Raw genomic sequence first — 18,910 nt, 5'->3', positions numbered from 1 at the left:
CTAGGGTACCTAGAAAAGGGTCTGCTGCATTGCTGGTACACAAAAGCTTTGGTAGGAATGAATACTTTCCTTCCTCAAGACAGAAAAGGACAAAATAAAAATGAAATGCTTAGAGATTAAGGCATTTGTAAATAAAATTATAAAATCATTTAGAAACGAGAACAACTCCTAAAGATCATCTGATTCATTTCTTAATTTTCCAGGTTGCAAACGGATGTCTCAAAGCTTAAGTGACTTGCCCAAGGTCACACAGACAATAAAGACACTGTGCTCCTGCTCCACATTAATTCCTTTTCAAGAACGGTTTTTCCCTTTTGGACTTTACTTTCAGGGATTATTTTCCAGAATTTTCTTTGCATATTCAGCATTGTGATCTTCCCACATGATTCCAGCAGTTTAGCATGGTGATTAACAATTATACATTCTAGACCCGATCTCTCCAAATTTGTGGTAGGCTACCCCACTTGCTGCGTGACTTTAAACAAGCCAACAATCTTCTGCACGGCAAAGAAACAATTAATAGACCGAAAAGGCAACCTATAGCTGCTATGGGAAATACTACAGAGTTTTTCTGAGAGGAAAAAAAATACTGATAAACAGAACTACCATATGATCCAGCATTCCAACCTCTGGGTATTTAACCAAAAATTTTGAAATTAGAATCTCAAAGAGATACTCATACTCCCATATTTATTGCAGCACTATACACAACAGTCAAGATGTGGAAACAACCTAAATATCCATCAAAATATGAATGAATGTGGTTTATGCAAACAGTGGAATATTATTCAGCCTTAAAAAAGCAGAAATTCTTGCCATCTGCAACAACACAGATGGACTTTGGGAGCATTATGCTAAGGTAAGTAAGCCAGTTATAGAAAAACAAACACATGATTCTACTTATAAAAGGTATTTAAATAGCCAAATCCACAGAAGCTGAGAGCAGAATGGTGGTTTCCAGGGGCTGGGGGGTGGAGAGTGGAGGTGTGAGGGGAATGAGGAGTCGCTGTTTAATGGGTACAAAGTTTGGGTTATGCAAGATGAATAATTTCAAGAGATATACTGTACAACATCCTGCCTATAGTTAACAATCTTATACTGTACACTTCAAATTTTGTTAAAAATGTAGATCTCATATTTAAATATTCTTACTAAAATTTAAAAAAAAATAGGCAACACATGTAAGATAATGATGAGGCAGGTTTTTTAATACTCTCAATCACTGGATGACAGAATAATCTCCCAAAAGAAATGTGAAAATGCCATCATTGAAGCTATTTAAAACTCAACTAAAGATAAAATTGGCCTTGTTCTTCTCTCTACGTGAGTGACAAGACCCACACAAGCATGACCTAAGATGCCAATGGATTCCACAGCATGTGGGCACTTTCCAGACCACCTACTAGTATGAGGAAAGAAAGAGGAAGATTGGGCTGGAACTGATGACTCACAACAGGACAACTTGCTCAGTATGTTCCTGGCTCAGTTATGACGTCTCCAGGGTGCTAGGAAAAGAGCACTTAACACCAAGTCACTACCCTCCCAGCTCCAAAAAGTTTCCAGGCAATACAGGAGGCTCTCTCCAACCTACTTTTAGAATTGGCCTATGTTTTATTTTAAAACAGAAACAACCCCAGAAGACCAGACCATTCAGTCTATAAAAAGGACGGACTAAGGGTCATCAAACTACGGTCCAATGGCCAAATCTGGCCCACAGCCTATTTCTCTAAATAAAGTTTTATTAAAATAGATCTAAAGTTGTTCATTTGCAGTGTGTCCACGGCTGCTTTCACAATACAATGGCCAAGCTGAGTAGCTGTAAAAAGGCTGCATGGCCCACAAGACCTAAAATACTTATTATTTGATCTCTTACCAAGGCTCATTCTTTCTTTGGACTAATAGCTTTGAGAATACTGAATCAAGCATCTCTAAGGTAAAAAATATGTAAAAGTCATTGCCTTTTCCCCTTCTTTTAAGTTGTGGAATAGGAAAAAAAAATAATTTGAATAGAATATGCCAACTTTTTATGAATCTATTCCAAGATATTCCATGTAGAGTCTGGAGGACACACCTGCAACACCTAAAATAGTGTAATTATTAAAAATGGAAGCTCTGGAATCAGAAAGACCTGAGTGTGAATCCCAGATTTGCAATTTACCTGCTCTGTGACTTTTGGCAAGTTACTTAATCTTTCTGGGCTTCACTTTGAAATAAGGTCAAAAATACTGTCTAGCTCAGAGGACCCTCGTGAGGAATGAAGGCATTACTATACATACAGAACTTGGCAGAGAGCCTGAGACATTCATATGTGCTCAAAAAACTACCTAGTTTTATGATTACATGAGTATTAAAAATTAAAATTAGGGAAATCAGCTTTCCAAGATTGAACATGAGGCTGATAAAATACAAATGCATCACTTGTTAAGCGTTACCTGCGCAGTTTTCCCCAGGATCTCGACAGAGAAGGCCATCCTTTTCAGGACTCCTGGTTGAATTCCCATCTGCCACAACACAGTGGAGGATCACTAGACCTTCAAGTTCAAAACAGAACCAAAACAAGCATGAAAACTTGAAAATTTCCTTAATGCAAAGTACTCTACCAAAGTCATGACCCATTTATGAAAATAACAAGCCTGTGACTTTCATTTCCAAGGCATTCTCCCACAGCAAGGGGCCTGGGGTGGGAGTGGGTACACAGACCAGCAAGTCTAATTTTTTTACCCTCACGGACAAGGACAGAATTTTCAAGCCAACATCACTTACATGTAACTATGCATCTTGAGTGAAGAAACTTGGCCATAGTTTATGATGGAGACATCATAGAAGCAGAGGAATAAAAGAGTTCTCAGCTGCTGCACAGATACACGGAGAATGGAGGACATGTACCCTCTCCATTCCATACAGATTTGATGTTTCTCAGGTATTAACTATTGTCTGTACTTCCTTCTTGAGATATGTGAACTAGATATTCAATTTGTGGAAACTGTTGGAAAATTGCACCTTCCCTCAGCTGGGTACTCCTGTTGCTGAGAAGGACAGACCTCATGGAAAGGATGGTGGAGAGAGGAATACTGTATGGTGGTTAGAACAGTTTAAAATACAATGGGTAGTTCTTGTGTGGACCTGATTCAAGAAAATCAACTGTAAAAAGTCACTAATGAGCTAATCTGAGAAATTTGGCCCTGACTAGTCATTGGATAATATTAAGGAATTACTACAGATAGTTTTAAGGGTGATAATCATATTGTGGTTCAGGATAAAAAACAGAGTCCATATGTCTTAAAGATATAAATTTAAATATTTATTAATGAAATTAAGGTATCCAAGATTTACTTTAAAATAATCCAACAAGGGGCGATGGGTACAAGATGCTGAGAGACACTTACAGATGTGACAAGATTGGCCACATAATAAGAAGTTGGAGAGGGCAGGAGAAGGTAAGGGAGGGCAGATGGGGAGAGATGAGATGGCTTGGGAGTTAGCTAGACCTGAGTTCATGACCTGTTTTTGCCACTTTACAGACATGTACTTTGCGCCAATTTCATAACCTCTCAATTTCCTCATTGGCAAAATGGAGATAATTATTATCTCCTCTTCAGAGCATTACTGTGAGGATTCAATCAGGTAAGTATACAAAACAACACGTTGTTGGCATGTAATCAATGCTCATTTAAATTACCCATTATTATGTACCTGGCAGAAATCGGATAACTTGCCCACTGGGTATATTGACATTTATCCATCTAGCCAATGGTTTCTAAACTATGCATGTTCTCTAATTCAGCTCAGTTCAACAAACATCCATGAGCATCCAGAAAAACACAGGTGGACAGGACAGACTCTACCCTCAAAGCGCTCCGAAGCTAGTAAGACAGGCAATCAGCTAAGCAATTAGCCGTAACACGAAGTGAGACTGTTGCGCCAGAAGACAATAGTATCTGGCAAGTTCAAAGGCCAAAAGAGTTTTCAAAAAGAATTTTTCAATATGGAGACTCTTTGCTAGCTATCTAATTAGAAAAGGTTCAAAAAAATTTTAGAAAGGTGGTAACTAACATTGGAAACAGTGAATAGAAATAGAAACTCAAATCCACTGATGTTGGGTAAATTAGCACTTCTTTACTGGAGGACAAATTAGTACTATATGTGCTAAAAGCAGAAATATCAAAAAAATGCAGTTATTTAATTTCTAGTAATTATTCAGAAGGAAATAATCCAAGATACATAAAAAGATGTAACTGAAAAATTCTCTACATGACACGGGTTCTAAAAAATTGGAAATTCCCTAAGTATCTATAAAGATAGAGTTGACTAAATACATGGAACTATTTTCATGCAACAAAATGCTATTCGAGCATAATTCAAACAGTAATAGAACATTTTGATATATTCCTAAGAGAGAGAGACTATAGAATAATAATGTAGTGGGATTTGTGTGTTTGTCTGCATCAGTGTGTGATAATAGTATAAAATAGGCCCATATAGATAGATAATCAAAAAGTTGGATAAGTAAGTAGATAGAGAGTTGTTCACATTGGTTAGGAGACTTTTATCTTAATTTTCCTTATTTGCACTTTCTAATTTTCTAGTAGCGTATTTTATTTGTTGCAACAATAAAAAAAGGGAATGTCTTCCCAATTGAAATTTACCCCAAAGATACAGAGATAGTGAAAAGAAAGGCCATCTGTACCCCAATGTTCATAGCAGCAATGGCCACAGTTGCCAAACTGTGGAAAGAACCAAGATGCTTGGTTCTTGGTTCTTCAACAGAGGAATGAATAAAGAAGATATGGTCCATATACACTATGGAGTATGATGCCTCCATCAGAAAGGATGAATACCCAACTTTTGTATCAACATGGCCGGGACTGGAAGAGATTATGCTGAGTGAAATAAGTCAAGCAGAGAGAGTCAATTATCATATGGTTTCACTTATTTGTAGAGCATAAGGAATAATACGGAGGACATGGGGAGACAGAGAGGAGAAGGGAGTTGGGGGAAATTGGAGGGGAAGATGAACCATGAGAGACTATGGACTCTGAAAAACAATCTGAGGGTTTTGGGGGGATGGTGAGTCTGATGGTGGGTGTTATGGAGGGCACGTATTGCATGGAGCATTGGGTGTGGTGCACAATGAGTTCTGGAACACTGGAAAGAAATTTAAAGAATAAATAAAAATTAAAAAAAGAAAACAAATATCAGGGGCACCTGGGTGGTTCAGTGGGTTAAGCCTCTGCTTCGGCTTAGGTCATGATCTCAGGGTCCTGGGATCGAGCCCCACATCGGGATCTCTGTTCAGCAAGGAGCCTGCTTCCCCGCCCTCTCTCTCTCTGCCTGCCTCTCTGCCTATTTGTGATCTCTGTCAAATAAATTAAAAAATCTTAAAAAATATATATATATCAGTATTTTGGTTAAAAAAAATACACACACACAATTTGGCCACCACATTTCTAGATTTTTCATATCTTTTATCCCAACACCTGCCACTCTCCTTTCACACTTATAATAAACCAGAAACATATAATCATTTTGGGCTTTCCAAGCATGCTGATTATATATTCACTGATCTTTGTAATCCTGGTAACTAACACAGAACACAAATGTTGAAAAAATGAAAAAATCAGTCTATAAAAGAACAAAAGAACTTTTAGATTAAAAAACATCTTAGTATCTATTTCTAGTGGAAAATCTTAATCAATTTCTTTATTATTATAAAATAGGTTTAATTCATTTTTAAATTCCCATACATGAGCTTTCTCCATTGGCAGAATCAGGAGGACTTAATTCTGGAGTTACTCTGTTCTAACAGTGGGAATTTTATAAAACACTCTAAATCTTACAGAGATTCCATATCCACAAACTGGGGATGACAATATATCATTCAAGAGGATATTGTGAAAATAAAATTAGGTAACACGAAAAGGCATGTGGCTTGACACCTGGTATACAATTTTAAGTCCACTCACACTCCTTTCTATCACTTATCATTTAACCCATCATTCTCTACTTCCACCTAACAGAGGGAGTTCTGATTGCCCTGAACCCCTGCCCAGGGCCTTCAAGCACGCTGGCTGGCTGGTGCCTGTGCCCAGACTCTGTTCCACTATGAATCACTCCACATGCCGGCATTAGCTGGTGAAGGGATGCCCCTGGGGAGCGCCCTAGACGGGAACCCTAGGGAGGAGGCTCTCTCAGGCAAACCAAGGCACTGGGGTAGCATGCGCTATTCTCCCCACCCACAAACTTCAGGTTACGGAACCAAATCCAGCCTGAAGAACCATTTTCTTGATCTGCATGGTTTTAAAAAATTGAATCATGACAGCTCATATTAAGCCTGGATTTTTCTGCTTCCACTGAAAGAGCAGAAATTCTGGCAACACGGTGTGAAACAGCTTCCTGGCAACAACTGGGCTCAGCTAAGCAGCAGGTGACCCCTTTAATGCCCCAGACCATCAGGCTTGCTGCGCTCATTTACTTGACCTGCCTAGACCCTGACAGGAATTTCAATTTGTGATCTGTACAGAGGAACTCAGGAATCACAGAAACGTTCACAAAACCATTTACTCAATACTGAAGGCTGCTTCAAAGAGGAAAGGCATTCCTGTTCCATCCATAATTCAATAAATATTATTGAGTACCATGATACAAGACACCGAAGGCTCAAAGATAACAGATACTATCACTGACCTTAAGGAGCTCACATTCTGGTAAGGAAGGTAGACACACAGATCTTTAAGGTGTAGTATAGTAAAGACAACAGCAGAGGTGACACAGGATGGAGAGTCAACTCTACTTAGCTGCAAAGACTTGAGAGAGAAGATGAGGATTGTGGGGAGTTTTTAATGAGGAAGAAATGATTTTTTAACACATCAGTTAGTGACTTCTGGAAAATAAAAATTGTGTAAGCAAGGTAACATAATCATTGATGTTATTTGTTTCTGCAGTAGACAATATTTATATGATGATAATAATAATGTAAATACTGATAATTAAAATTATTATATCAAAAATTATAAAAAAAAAATCAAGGCCAGTAATTAGCCCACATACACCATGTGGGGAAACTGCCGTGATGAATCAGTATCTATGCTGTGCCAGTTCTTAAATGTTTAGACTATCACCCCTATAGCAATATACTGAAATTATGAGGGTAGAGGAACTCAGTAGGTAAAATCTAAACTTGACAAGTCAATAAGTAGCATTACAAGCAAGGTATTTAGCAAGATGGAGGTAAATATATAAATACAGAAGAAACACTTAAAATACTCAGAAGTGGTTGCTTCTAAGAGGTGGAGAGGAGGGAAGCCATGGTGCCAAGATCTGCTACTTGTTGTTATAAACCTTTTAGCACTATTGGATTTTTTAAAATCTATGTCTATTTATTACTTTATCAAAAATAAAATTAATTTTTAAGAAAATGGTAAATAAAGTTGTAATTAGCCAAGGCATTCTAAACAAAAGGGGCAGCTTGTAAAAGGACACAGTGGAAGTAATACAACTTGTCTAGCTTGTCTGGAGGGTGAGTACGGATTGTGACGGAGAGGAGGCTGGGGCAAAAATAAATGTGACCATCTTAATTACTTTGGATTCTGTTAGGCACCCAGTTTGGGGTCATTGAAATGCTTTAAGTGAGAAACAACATAATCTTCATTTGGTTTGTTGTGTGTGTGTGTTTGTTTGAAAAGGTTACTTGAATACCAGTATAGGTGATTCAGACACATGTAAGCCAAGGTGGAGGCACTGGGTATGGGAAAGAAGAAATGAACACGAGAGATAGTCACAAAGTAAAATTTAAAAGAGTTGGTGGCTGGTGGGACAGAGTGGGAAGTGAGAAAAAGAAGTCTAGAATGACCCCAGAGTTTGGAGCTTGAGTGGCTGAGTGGATTGTGGTTCCAATCACAGACATATGGGACACCAGAAGAGAAACATTAGGGAGAAATATTAGTGGCATGAGAAGTATGCAAATGATCTCAGATTACTTTTCAAAGATGTCCAACTGAAAAGGGAGGGGAAAGACTAGTGAACAGATTTAAAAAAAAAAAAAAAGGAGGGGACTTGTTTTTGTTTTTAATATGAGAGAAAATTGATAGAAAGAAGCCAAAGGTATAGGAAAGAGGCAAAGGATGGGCTACCAGTGGAGGCAGAAAAGGTTGCAAATCATAGTCTGAAAGGCAGGGCCTCTTCTGCAGTTTTTGATCCTTTGTAGTTAATGTTAGTAACTTTGCAACTATCACTTCATTTTCAGTAAATGAAAGGTCTTTAGAAAATAAGGGCTTAAAGGTATTTTACATTCTATACATTTCATGTCATTGTTCAAAGGAATCTGGCTTAAACTGAATGCAAAACACCCAAAGGTTTCTCAACTTTTACACTATTGACATTTGGGGCTGGATAATTCCATGTTAAGGACAGCTGTGCATCACAGAATACTGAGTAGCCCTGGCTTTTACCCTCCAGATGCTGTAACATCCTACCCTCCCCTCTCCCCCTATTTCTGAATTGTCACAATCGAAAATACCTCCCACCGTTGCTAATTATCCCTGAGAGGAAAACTGACCTGGTTGAGAACCACTGCAATTCTCTCCAACCTGTTTTAATATTTTTTGTCCAAAATATAGCTTTCATTTTGAATGTGTTGCTTTATTATAAATCAATTAAACAGCCTCAAAGCCTTAAATTTTGACTTCTTAAAAAATTTCTTTGGGAAAGGTTCATTATCTTGTGGCAAGATCACCGAACTCAGTCATTAATTCACTGTGTGACCTTGAGTTAATTAACAATCTATCCTGAACTTTTTCCTTAAGAAAACTTAGAATCACAAGTTTCCTGCCCATTCCATAATCTGGTTCATGAAAATCAAATGAAATAATATAGTAAAATAATTTATTCAAGAACATGTTATTAAAATCATTATCTTTATCAGAGAATGTATGGATTATACTTTAGAGAAAATGAAAGAAAATATGGTACCTAGACGTGGAAAACAATAAGATTTTCATTCAAAAGAGTCACAATTTTATTAAATTTCAGAATTAGTAAAAACCTTCGAGGAATTAAAATATGCTACCAACCAATTCTCAACTTCCTGAAATCACCCTCTAAAAAGGTTCTTCAACCCTGCCTTTTAATTTCAGCATAGAGTCTTCTCTCTCCTCTAAGCCGTTCCATTTCAGTGAGCCCTTCCATCCATTCTTTCAATTGCAGCCATTTCATTCAAAAAGATTATTGAGCTTTTACTTCTAAAGCTCTATAAGTGCTGCTTTACATTAAGCTGGTTTTTTGCCTTCCCATAACTTTACTCTGTTCACTGGAATCTCCTGGAATAAGTCTAATCTCTCTTTCCCATGACAGATTTTCATTATTTGAAGCCAAATATCAAGGTTTTCTGAAAGGATTCCTCTTCTTCAGGTTAAGCATCCTGGTTCCTTCAACCACATTTTACCTGTCATCATCAAGACCCTCATAATCCTTGCCATGGTCCCCTAAATGTAAGGTCAAACCAACGTGTCATTTCACAGGGTTCTGGCAAAGACGGAATAGAATGGGGCTCTCATCCCCCACACTGTAGGCACTATATTTCTGGTAATGCAGCCCCGTAGCACATCAGCCATTTTTGGCTGTCTGATTGAATACTGAGGTTTCAGTCTGTTTTTAATAAAAGGAAACTCTTATATCTCTTGTGCTACTGGGAAGCAATAATGATGGGATTATTTGTTCTTTTTTATTGTGGCTCTGTTTTGCTTTACTTTTGTTTTTTACTTAAAAAAAAGATTTTAGACTTTTTAGAGTTCCCTTTAAAAATTGTATTAGGTTTCACCTATCAGTAAAATATTTCATAATCTTTTTGTTTTCTTATTCTTTCATTCAACCTATTTCATGTGACCTGCAGAATTTCTGAAAGATGCTTAAAGCAATAAAAACAAAATGAAACAAAATAATGTTAGATTAGTTGTGTCTGCTAAGTGATGAGAAATTAAGTCTATATTTCTGGTGTTAGTTTTTAAATATCTACTGTACTCATAAAACTAAAGACAAAAATGAAAAGAAATCCAATTCTACTTTCATGAGTAAAGTTCCATTTATGAGATGTTCAAATTAAAAATTACAGAATTTATTAAAAGTATTATCCCTGTCAGTCATCATGGAGAATGAAGTCATTGGGAACAATATGAGCATTGAAAGAGACCCAGTCTGACAAGGAGCATGACCCACTGTCTCATAGTTAACTGCTAAATGCTGAGGTAAGTTGTACACCAGCTGGGTCAACTATTTAAAAAGATCAAATGTGACCAACTTAAACAGTTATGTATGTTGTATTTGCCTCATTTCTGAGCTGAATTTTCCATTTTTACAGCCAAGGGCATTTTTTATTTTAAAAATAAATATAACATTATCAAAAAAAATAGCCATTCATCTATATTCTGATGACTTAGGAATCTTCGATATCTTAGCTTCTATTTGTATCTACCAAATCCAGGGATTTCTTGTGAAATTGTACCAATCTCATTTTAGGATTTGAACCACACCCCATGCCCCATTAGAAAATCCAACTGTAAATCAAAGAGAATTTATTAATCTATGAATATAAGCAGAAATTGGAAGAATATCTCATAGTCAAATCCCTAAAATTCTGTTTATATAGAAGAAAGCAGTGTAGATTAATGGAAAAAAGATAAACTGGGAGTCAAATGGCACCAGATTTGAATCCTGGTTGTACCTTCTAATCACCAGTTTTGCGATTATGATTAAGTGACTCAACATTGAACTGCAGGGTCCCCATCTGTAAACTGAGGACAATAGTGAGTAAGCAACATGGTAGATCTAGCTATGTGCTTTAAAAAAGAGAAAAAATAAGGTATGAATTATTAACCTTGGTAATGCCTGGCACAGGATAGGTCCTCAACCCAATAGCAGCTGTGAAAGAGCTGAAGTAAAAAAGGATTCTAATTCCTCTGGTAAAACAGTAGATTATCATTCCCCTAAGTGGATATTGACAAATTTCTACATTTATGCTGTGATTTGATCCATGTGTAAAATATGGCTATGAAACAAAATATGAAAGATAAATATGTATACATATACGTATACATATACATACCACATTCCTACAGTGTGCTTCTATGTATGTACTTAGTGAGGCAAAACAACATGTTGGCCTTTCTATAGGTTGTTTCTCTCCAGAGTTTTTAAAAGACATTGGAAGTGAATGCACCTCAGCTGATGGAAGAGAAATATGGCATCTTGTATGGTTCTTTGTATTCTCAGGACAGTTCTGCCAATGACTCAGCATACTGAGTATGTCTGCCAGGGCTACTGATTCAGTGGGTTGGTTAAGTGATTCAGTGATACAAACACAGTAGACCAAGTCAGATCTTGGATGGTGCTGTCTGACAACCAAGGGGATTGTGAATTATAGCTCTAATTTTAGAAAAATAAAGTTAATAAAGTTTTAAAAATTTTAATCAACATTCAGAGTATAAAAACTATAAGGATCTGGGGGATTTTTTTCATTGTATCTCCATTGTCAAGAAGAGAAACAGAACCCTGAGTATACATACTATACAGAGAGCATTTTCTAAGTCTGAAAAGAGATTACATCTAACATGCAGTTGGAGGAGCTCCTGGGTGGTTCGGTCAGTTAAGTATCTGGCTCTTGATTTCAGCTCAGGTTGTCACCTCAGGGTCATGAGATCAAGCCTCCAGTCAGCTCAGAGGGTGCTTAAGATTCTTTTGGGTGCCTTCTGACCCTCCCCCACTGCTCGTGTTCACTCTCTCTCTCCCTCGTACTCTCTCTCAAAAAAAAAAAAAAAAGAAAAGAAAAGAAAAGAAAAGAAAAAGAAAAAAAAGAAAGAAAGAAAGAAAAGAAGAAAAAACATGCAGTTGAAAAAAATATTGGGGATTGGAATGATGTTTATCATTGTGGGCTTGTGATTGAGACAAAAACTAAAAGAGGTGAAGTCTGACATTAGCATTCTCTTCCATCTATTCTTGTTAACTCCTTTTCCATCTTTTTTCATTGCTGCTTTACCTTCCTATAAACCGGTATCTTTGTACTTCCTTGACATTCCCCCAAATAGAAGATAACTTTTAAATATAATTTCCTTTCCAAATGCGTTTGCTTTCAAAGCAGATGTGCAAGGAGAGAAATTGAGTAACTCAAATACTCTAAACTCAAGTGCTTCAACCTGGGTCTTCTAGAAAGCAGAACCTGAGATATATATGAAGGGATTATCACTGTATTTGGAGGTCCAAGCTCTGGAGTCACAAGAATGAGGGGAAAAAAAAAAAAAAGAAATGAAGCAAAGAAGAAGGCAAAGCAATGCAATGTGTGTACCCATCACACAGATGCAACTCCAAAGTATGCCACAAAGAGACACCAAATTTTGCTTGAACCACATATCCACTCATACAGAAGCTATACAAAGCATTTTAAAAAACAAAAAAAACCTTCATCTTAAAGTAGTTCATGGAAGAAAGAGTGAAGGAGAAATACGTCTGCCGCAATCACTTTCATCACCCATTTCCTAGACAAAATTCCAAGTAAGGGGTGCTAATTGCCTCAGCCTCTGGCCCTTTGCTGAATGAGAGGCCAAAACTCGTGCCCTGGTCATGGTGTTTTCCACGTCCAAAACAAGGGATAACTCACTACAGGTAGGGAGCTGGGCAGAGACAAAGGAAATAGTCAAAGGGCTCCTCAGAGGAGTATATTGTTTGTGCCCTGGTCCAAGGAGCATTTGAGGCATCAGGACATTTCATGTTCTAAGAGAAGGAGGGACTCTTCAAAGGTCTCTCAAATCATATCACCTGAAAAACTGCCCATATTATCAAACTCAAAGATAGACTTCTGGATTTTCAGGACTAAGAAAAGAAGTAGAGACAGGACAGAAAAAAATGAGGGGGTCTTCATAGTTTATGTTCATTCAAAATCAGGAAAGTAACATATGAACTCTTTCCTCTCCACATGTAAAATTTTATCCCAAAAGGTAGAAACAGTATCTTGGTGTTTAAGAAAAGCTAAGAATGATGGATAACACTTTTTTAACTTATAAAAGTACTCCAGGGGGGCACCTGGGTGGCTCAGTGGGTTAAAGCCTCTGCCTTTGGCTCAGGTCATGATCCCAGGGTCCTGGGATCCTCCCGCATGGGGGCGGGGGTGGTCCTTGCTCAGCGGGGTGCCTGCTTCTCTCTCTGCCTCTGCCTGCCACTCTGCCTGCTTGTACCCTCTGTCTCTCTTTCTCTGACAAATAAAAAAAAATCTTAAAAAAAAAAGTACTCCACAATCTTAAATTTTTAAAGCCCAGAGAGATAAGTAATTTAACCACCTGTCATACATAAACTACTTCACGTATCTGAAAATTGTCAACACTACAATAATGTCTTTGCCAATAAATTAACCTCTTTTTTTTCTCACCATGACCATTATTAAATCTGTAACAACAATGACTAAATTGAATGGGAATCCCATAATAACCTAGAGCTAGTTTCTTAGAAATCATCAGTTGTCAAAACTTGATTTTCTGATTCCCATTCCTTTATGATAAGACCATTCCAGACAGTCAGACATTACAATACTTTAAATGAAAAGCTCTGGGCTCACTGAATTTCCATAACAGTTCATAGACAGGAGGAGAAAGGCACCAACCAAAAGAACAATTTGTTATCAGGGAGGATTATCCGATTGCAAAATGAGGAGAGAATGTGGAGTTGGCCTCTGGATTTAGTGATAACACAGTCTCTGACCCATGAGGTAACAGTCATCAAACTTTAATAATGGTAAGGGAAAGAACATAGAATTTAAGAGTAGATGCTTACCCAACCTGAAAAAGCCCCAGAATTTAGGCTCTTAAAATGAGCTAGGGAAAGCCAATCCAACTTAACATTAATCCATTATTATCTTTATCAACAAAATGATTTGCAGAGAGCAGAAGTAGAAAGAAAGAAAGAGAGAGAGAGAGAGAGGAAAGGAGGGAAGGAGGGAAGGAGGGAAGGAAGGAAGGAAGGAAGGAAGGAAGGAAGGAAGGAAGGAAGGAAGGAAGGGGAGAAAGATAGAAAAAGAAAGAAAGAAAGAAAGATAGACAAGGTAGTATATTTTAAATGTCAGGTATATAGAAAATGGAGACTATTGGAATCCCAAAAAGAAGCAATGTGTTGAGCTGGAAAAACCATAGGGAAAAGTTTCACAGAGGTTGGGAACAAAACTGGGTCAAAGGCGTTGACACAGAAATGAGCCTAATGTGTTTTGAAGATACTGAGTCAAGCTGCCCAGCTGCAGTGAAGAATTATGCAGGGTATTAAGAACAAGAGCCTTCTTGAAGTGTCTGGTGTGACTGTGAAATGATTCAATTGATTTTCCTGTGTGACCTATGAAAGTAAAACACATGGAGACATGGTCACACCACATATTTCCAGCTGAAGCTCTGAAGTGTCTGTTTGCCACATCCGAAAGACAGATTCCCAGTAAAGAATCTGACTAGTCTAGAAAACCACTTAAGAAGTATTTAACAGTGGTGAATACTGTTGGGTAGAAATCACTAAGAGAGAACAGGATGCATTTCCTTTGTCAGGCTCCTGCAAAGGCAAACGGGAAGTGTAGCTTATTCTTGGGTGTAGTTTCGTCTCGCATCTAAATCATATATTCAGTCACTCTTCTTGCCCTCCATTTCAGGACAATTGTCATGTATCTAAAAGTGATCAGAGAATTTTCTCATAGAAGCTTTCTATCAAAAGATGGCAATGTTGAAAATATGTCTCCTGAAATAACCAAAAATCACATTTGAAGCCTTTGTCAATATCATTTATCAATTATAGTTATGCCAGGGTTTTTTCCAATTTGTAATTGAATCCTCACTGATAAGTTATTATCCTAATAAATGGTAAAATAAAAGGTCAAACCTGAGCCGGGGGCATGGGATTAGTACTAAATCCCAAGATATCCTCTTATCACATCATGTGAGGAATATGTAATATCCACATGACATCATTGGTGATGTTAACCTTGATATCTCATTCATGAGAAGACAAGGTCACTGAATACAGTTTAAGAAGGAAAAACCTCAAATTACTTTTCAAAATTCTTTACCATTGGTTGACAAGTTCTCAAGTGTCCTGCCTATTTTCTTTCCAGAGAAGTCAGTTGACAGTGGCTTATTTTGAAACCCTGTTCTTCCAAACTCCAAAGCATTCCCAAATGGCAGTAACATCATGCTGTGTTTGTAGAGACTCAAAAACCCTTGATGGTCATTTGGCACACCTCCTATCTAACTCAAGAATCACCTTACACAACTTCCATAAGTGCCACCTGACCATAAACTTGTCCAGGCATGGAAAGCTCACTACATCCCAAGCCGCTGATCCCATTTTTTTCAAAGTTCCACCTGGGAGAAAATTAAGGTGAGAGTGGCCTTCCTGGAATTTTAGTTCATTAATCCAAGTTGTGCCCTCTGAACTACACAGAGGAAACCTATTTTGAGACAAAAAGAGTTTTCAATGATTTGAAGTTGACTCTTATAAACCAAAATTTTCTCTTTTCTACCCACCACTCCAACTTCTATCCTCTCAGTCGCGCGTGTGTGTGTGTGTGTGTGTGTGCGCGTCTTCTTCAGTTACCACCAATGTCTTATCACTGGCTTTTTAAGAACACCATTGATTTCCATGTAATTCACCTACCAATGGCCTCTTCCTGAGCCTCAGCCCCCTCCTTCAGCAGTATTTGATATGGTTGCCCTTCCCAAATCTTCCATCTAAAATCCACCCCCATTCTCAGCTTCCTGACTCGTCCTTCCCTCTTTACTCAACTCTTCCAGCTCTCTTTCCAACTCCCACACCGCATACTTGGGTGCCACCAATACTCTACTCTCAGATTTCTTTTTTTTTTTTTTTCAAATGTTTTTATTGTGGTTAAACACTCATGACACAAAATTTCCTATCTTCACCATCTTTAAATGCTCCGTTCAGTAGTATTAAGCACATTCATACCATTGTACAATCATCACCGCCATCCAGCTCTAGAACTTTTCATCTTAAAAAACTGAAATGCTATACCCACTAAACAGTAACTCCCCATTCCCTCCTCTCCCACCCCCTGGCAACCACCGTTCTACTATCTATCCCTATGATTTTGCCTTTGTATTCTTTTCCATAATGCCATTCTATGTCACAAAACACCCATGGTCTGAGCATTTAAATAAATATTTACTTAGAATTTATCACTAGGCACTGTGGTAGATTCTGAAATTACAATCAGCTAAATGACTACTTTCTATTTTCAGCACTATTTTCTAACCAGGTGATTGTCCAAACAGACTAACCATTAGGACCTCCTGTAGGGCTTTTTTTGTACTAAACTTTTTATTTTGTGATAATTTTAGATTTATAGAACAGCTGCAAAATACAGAGCATTCCTGTACCCTCCTCACCCTCTTTTCTTTCCTCTAATGTCACCATTTTACATTACCGTGGCACAGTTATCAAAACAAAGAACCAATATTGAAATTACTGTTGACTTAAACTCAAGACTTTATTCTAACTCCACAAATTTCCATTAAAGTGCTTTCTCTGGGTCAGGATTTCTAGTCTCCTCTGGTCTGTGATGGGTTCTCAGTCTTTCTGTGTTGGCGTTTTTTTTGTTGTTGTTGTTGTTGTTGTTGTTTGTTTTTTTAATGATATCATTGACAAATTTGAAGTGTACTGGTCAGGTGTCTTATAGAATGTCCTTCAATTTTGGGTTTGTCTGATATTTTTATAATGTTTGGACTGGGTTTATGGGTTTTAGGAGCAAACTCTACAGAAGGGAAGTGTTCCCCTCATCACACTACAGGGGGGATGCATGACATCTACATGACGTCATTGGTGACTTTGACCTTGGCCACTTAGTTAAGGTAGTGTGTGCCAGATTTTTAAACTGTAAAGTTACCATTTTCTTTTTCCTTTGGAAACCAGCCTACACCCAAAAGGATCTCCTATATGGAGGAATATCAACATATATTATTTGCAATTACTCTGAAAGGAAAATTGTTTTTTTCTCTTGGAAGGCCTTTAAAAATTTAGATTGATGGGGACATCTCAACCAGACTTTAGTAGGTCTGGGGAGAGGCCTGATAATTTGTACTTTTTACATTTCTTTTTTTTTTTAATTTTATTTTTTTATAAACATATATATATATTTTTTCACTTTTTACATTTCTTAGGAGAGCAATCAGATTTGGGGTCCACTGTCCTAGTTGAAGTCAACCTCCATATTTCCAAATGTTCAAAAGACATTTGGATATCTCAAAAGCATTTTATATTCCAGCCAAAAGAAAAGAAAAAGCAGCTTTCTTTTACATACGGCACCATAAATTTCTTTTTCTCTTTCAGGTTAACAGTCTTGGAGACAGCTTTAATTCCTCTTTCCCCTTTCTTACCTACACATGACTTGTTTTTAGATCCCAAAAAAAATCTCACTTAGAAGCATTTATTGGATTTTTTTCTTATCTCTTTATGCCCTGGTCCAGACCTTCTAGGCTACTTCCTAGCCTAGAACAGCAGCTTTCTTTTTACTTGCTCTCGTTTGTCTGTCCTCATCTGCACATAAAAACCCATCTTAAAAACCGCTGCTTTCCTTGGGGCACCAGGATGGCTCAGTCAGTTAAGTGTCGGACTCTTGATTTTGGCTCATGTCATGATCTCAGGGTTGTGAGATGCTGCCCCCTGTCAGGTTCTGTGCTGGGTATGGAGCCTGCTTAAGATTTTCTCTCCTTCCTCTCTGCTTCCATTCTCCCACCCCTTGCTCTCTCTAAAGAAAACAAAACAAAACAAAACAAGCCACTGCATTCCCTGTATTCGTCCCCTATTGAAAATACTACAATAGCTACCCATTATCCATTATTATTACACTCCCAAGAAGGAGGCCTTCTGACATGAGTTAGGGATAAAATGATGTCTTCAAGGTTAACGAATGGAGCTGTCATTGGAAGGGGCTGGTGGGAAAAAAGGGGGAGTCACTGAGAAGAATAAAGCTCATTAAATTTGTTCCCTTCTGTTTTTCTCTGTGGTCAGGAGTTAATTCTCTTGAATTGGTCCTCTTGGATTAGTCTCTTTCTCCAAATGTAATTGGTACCCTAAATGGGCCTGGAGCTACCTCGTGATTATGAGCCATCCCCAGCCTTGGGAAGCCTAGCAGCATATGGTTAGAAGCCATGAAGCAAACCACTGGGGTCAGCCTTAAGCAAGGTCACCCCTAAGCCAAGATGAGGCCAGCTCTTCACCACGCTACAGGGCATGCAGTAAAATGGAATCTGGATATTTCCCCAGTAATTGAACAACTCCACAGGTAGAAGACAATATAACATTTTAAAGTAAAGTCTTTATCTATAACTAAATGCATGGATTTATCTAAATTAGAAAATGTCCTGGCTCTAATTCCTAGGAAATCCTGAGAAGATGGCATTGCATCAAGAATTCAGGATCCTGACTAATGTTCTCATTCTGGAAACCAGGTCCTGACCCAGTAAATATTCCCCTCAATACCACACAAAATTAACTCTTTGTTCTAGGCATGTCGGTCTGCTCACTCTCTGCCACACACACAAAGGAAAGGTCATTATTAACTTGTTCACCTTCTAATCTTTCTCCCATTGTTTTCTCCATTGTTAGTTAGAAAAACTAACTCAAGTCCCTATTTCCCTGATGATTTTTTTCCCCAATCACTCCAGCCCATAACTTCTCCTTCTGAGGTCATATTTAGTTTTTACTATGTAATTTAAACTGTTAGGTATTCAACTACTATACAATGTTTCATTTCTGATAAACATTATGTCCAATATAATGCAAATTCTTTTTGGAAAGACAATGACATACTTAGACAATTCTCCTTAATGCTAAACACAGTATTAGACACACTTTATAATAGTATTAGATGAACTTTAAAATAGCA

At 37.7% G+C, this 18,910-nt stretch overlaps 1 protein-coding gene across 1 annotated transcript in view; it reads right to left on the bottom strand.

Moving 5' to 3' along the window:
- LOC111149213 (betacellulin) overlaps window positions 1-18,910 on the bottom strand; it is a 43,095-nt gene that overhangs the window by 15,378 nt on the left and 8,807 nt on the right. Inside the window, exon 2 of the mRNA XM_022506160.1 lies at window positions 2,433-2,531. Within this exon, the coding sequence (XP_022361868.1) occupies window positions 2,433-2,531 (99 nt within the window). The remainder of the gene's footprint in view (window positions 1-2,432; window positions 2,532-18,910) is intronic.

This window comes from Enhydra lutris, unplaced genomic scaffold, assembly GCF_002288905.1.
Source record: "Enhydra lutris kenyoni isolate GAN:26980312 unplaced genomic scaffold, ASM228890v2 scaffoldscaffold21, whole genome shotgun sequence".
Classification (NCBI taxonomy): domain Eukaryota; kingdom Metazoa; phylum Chordata; class Mammalia; order Carnivora; family Mustelidae; genus Enhydra; species Enhydra lutris.
This window is presented reverse-complemented; position numbering and strand designations above follow the sequence as displayed.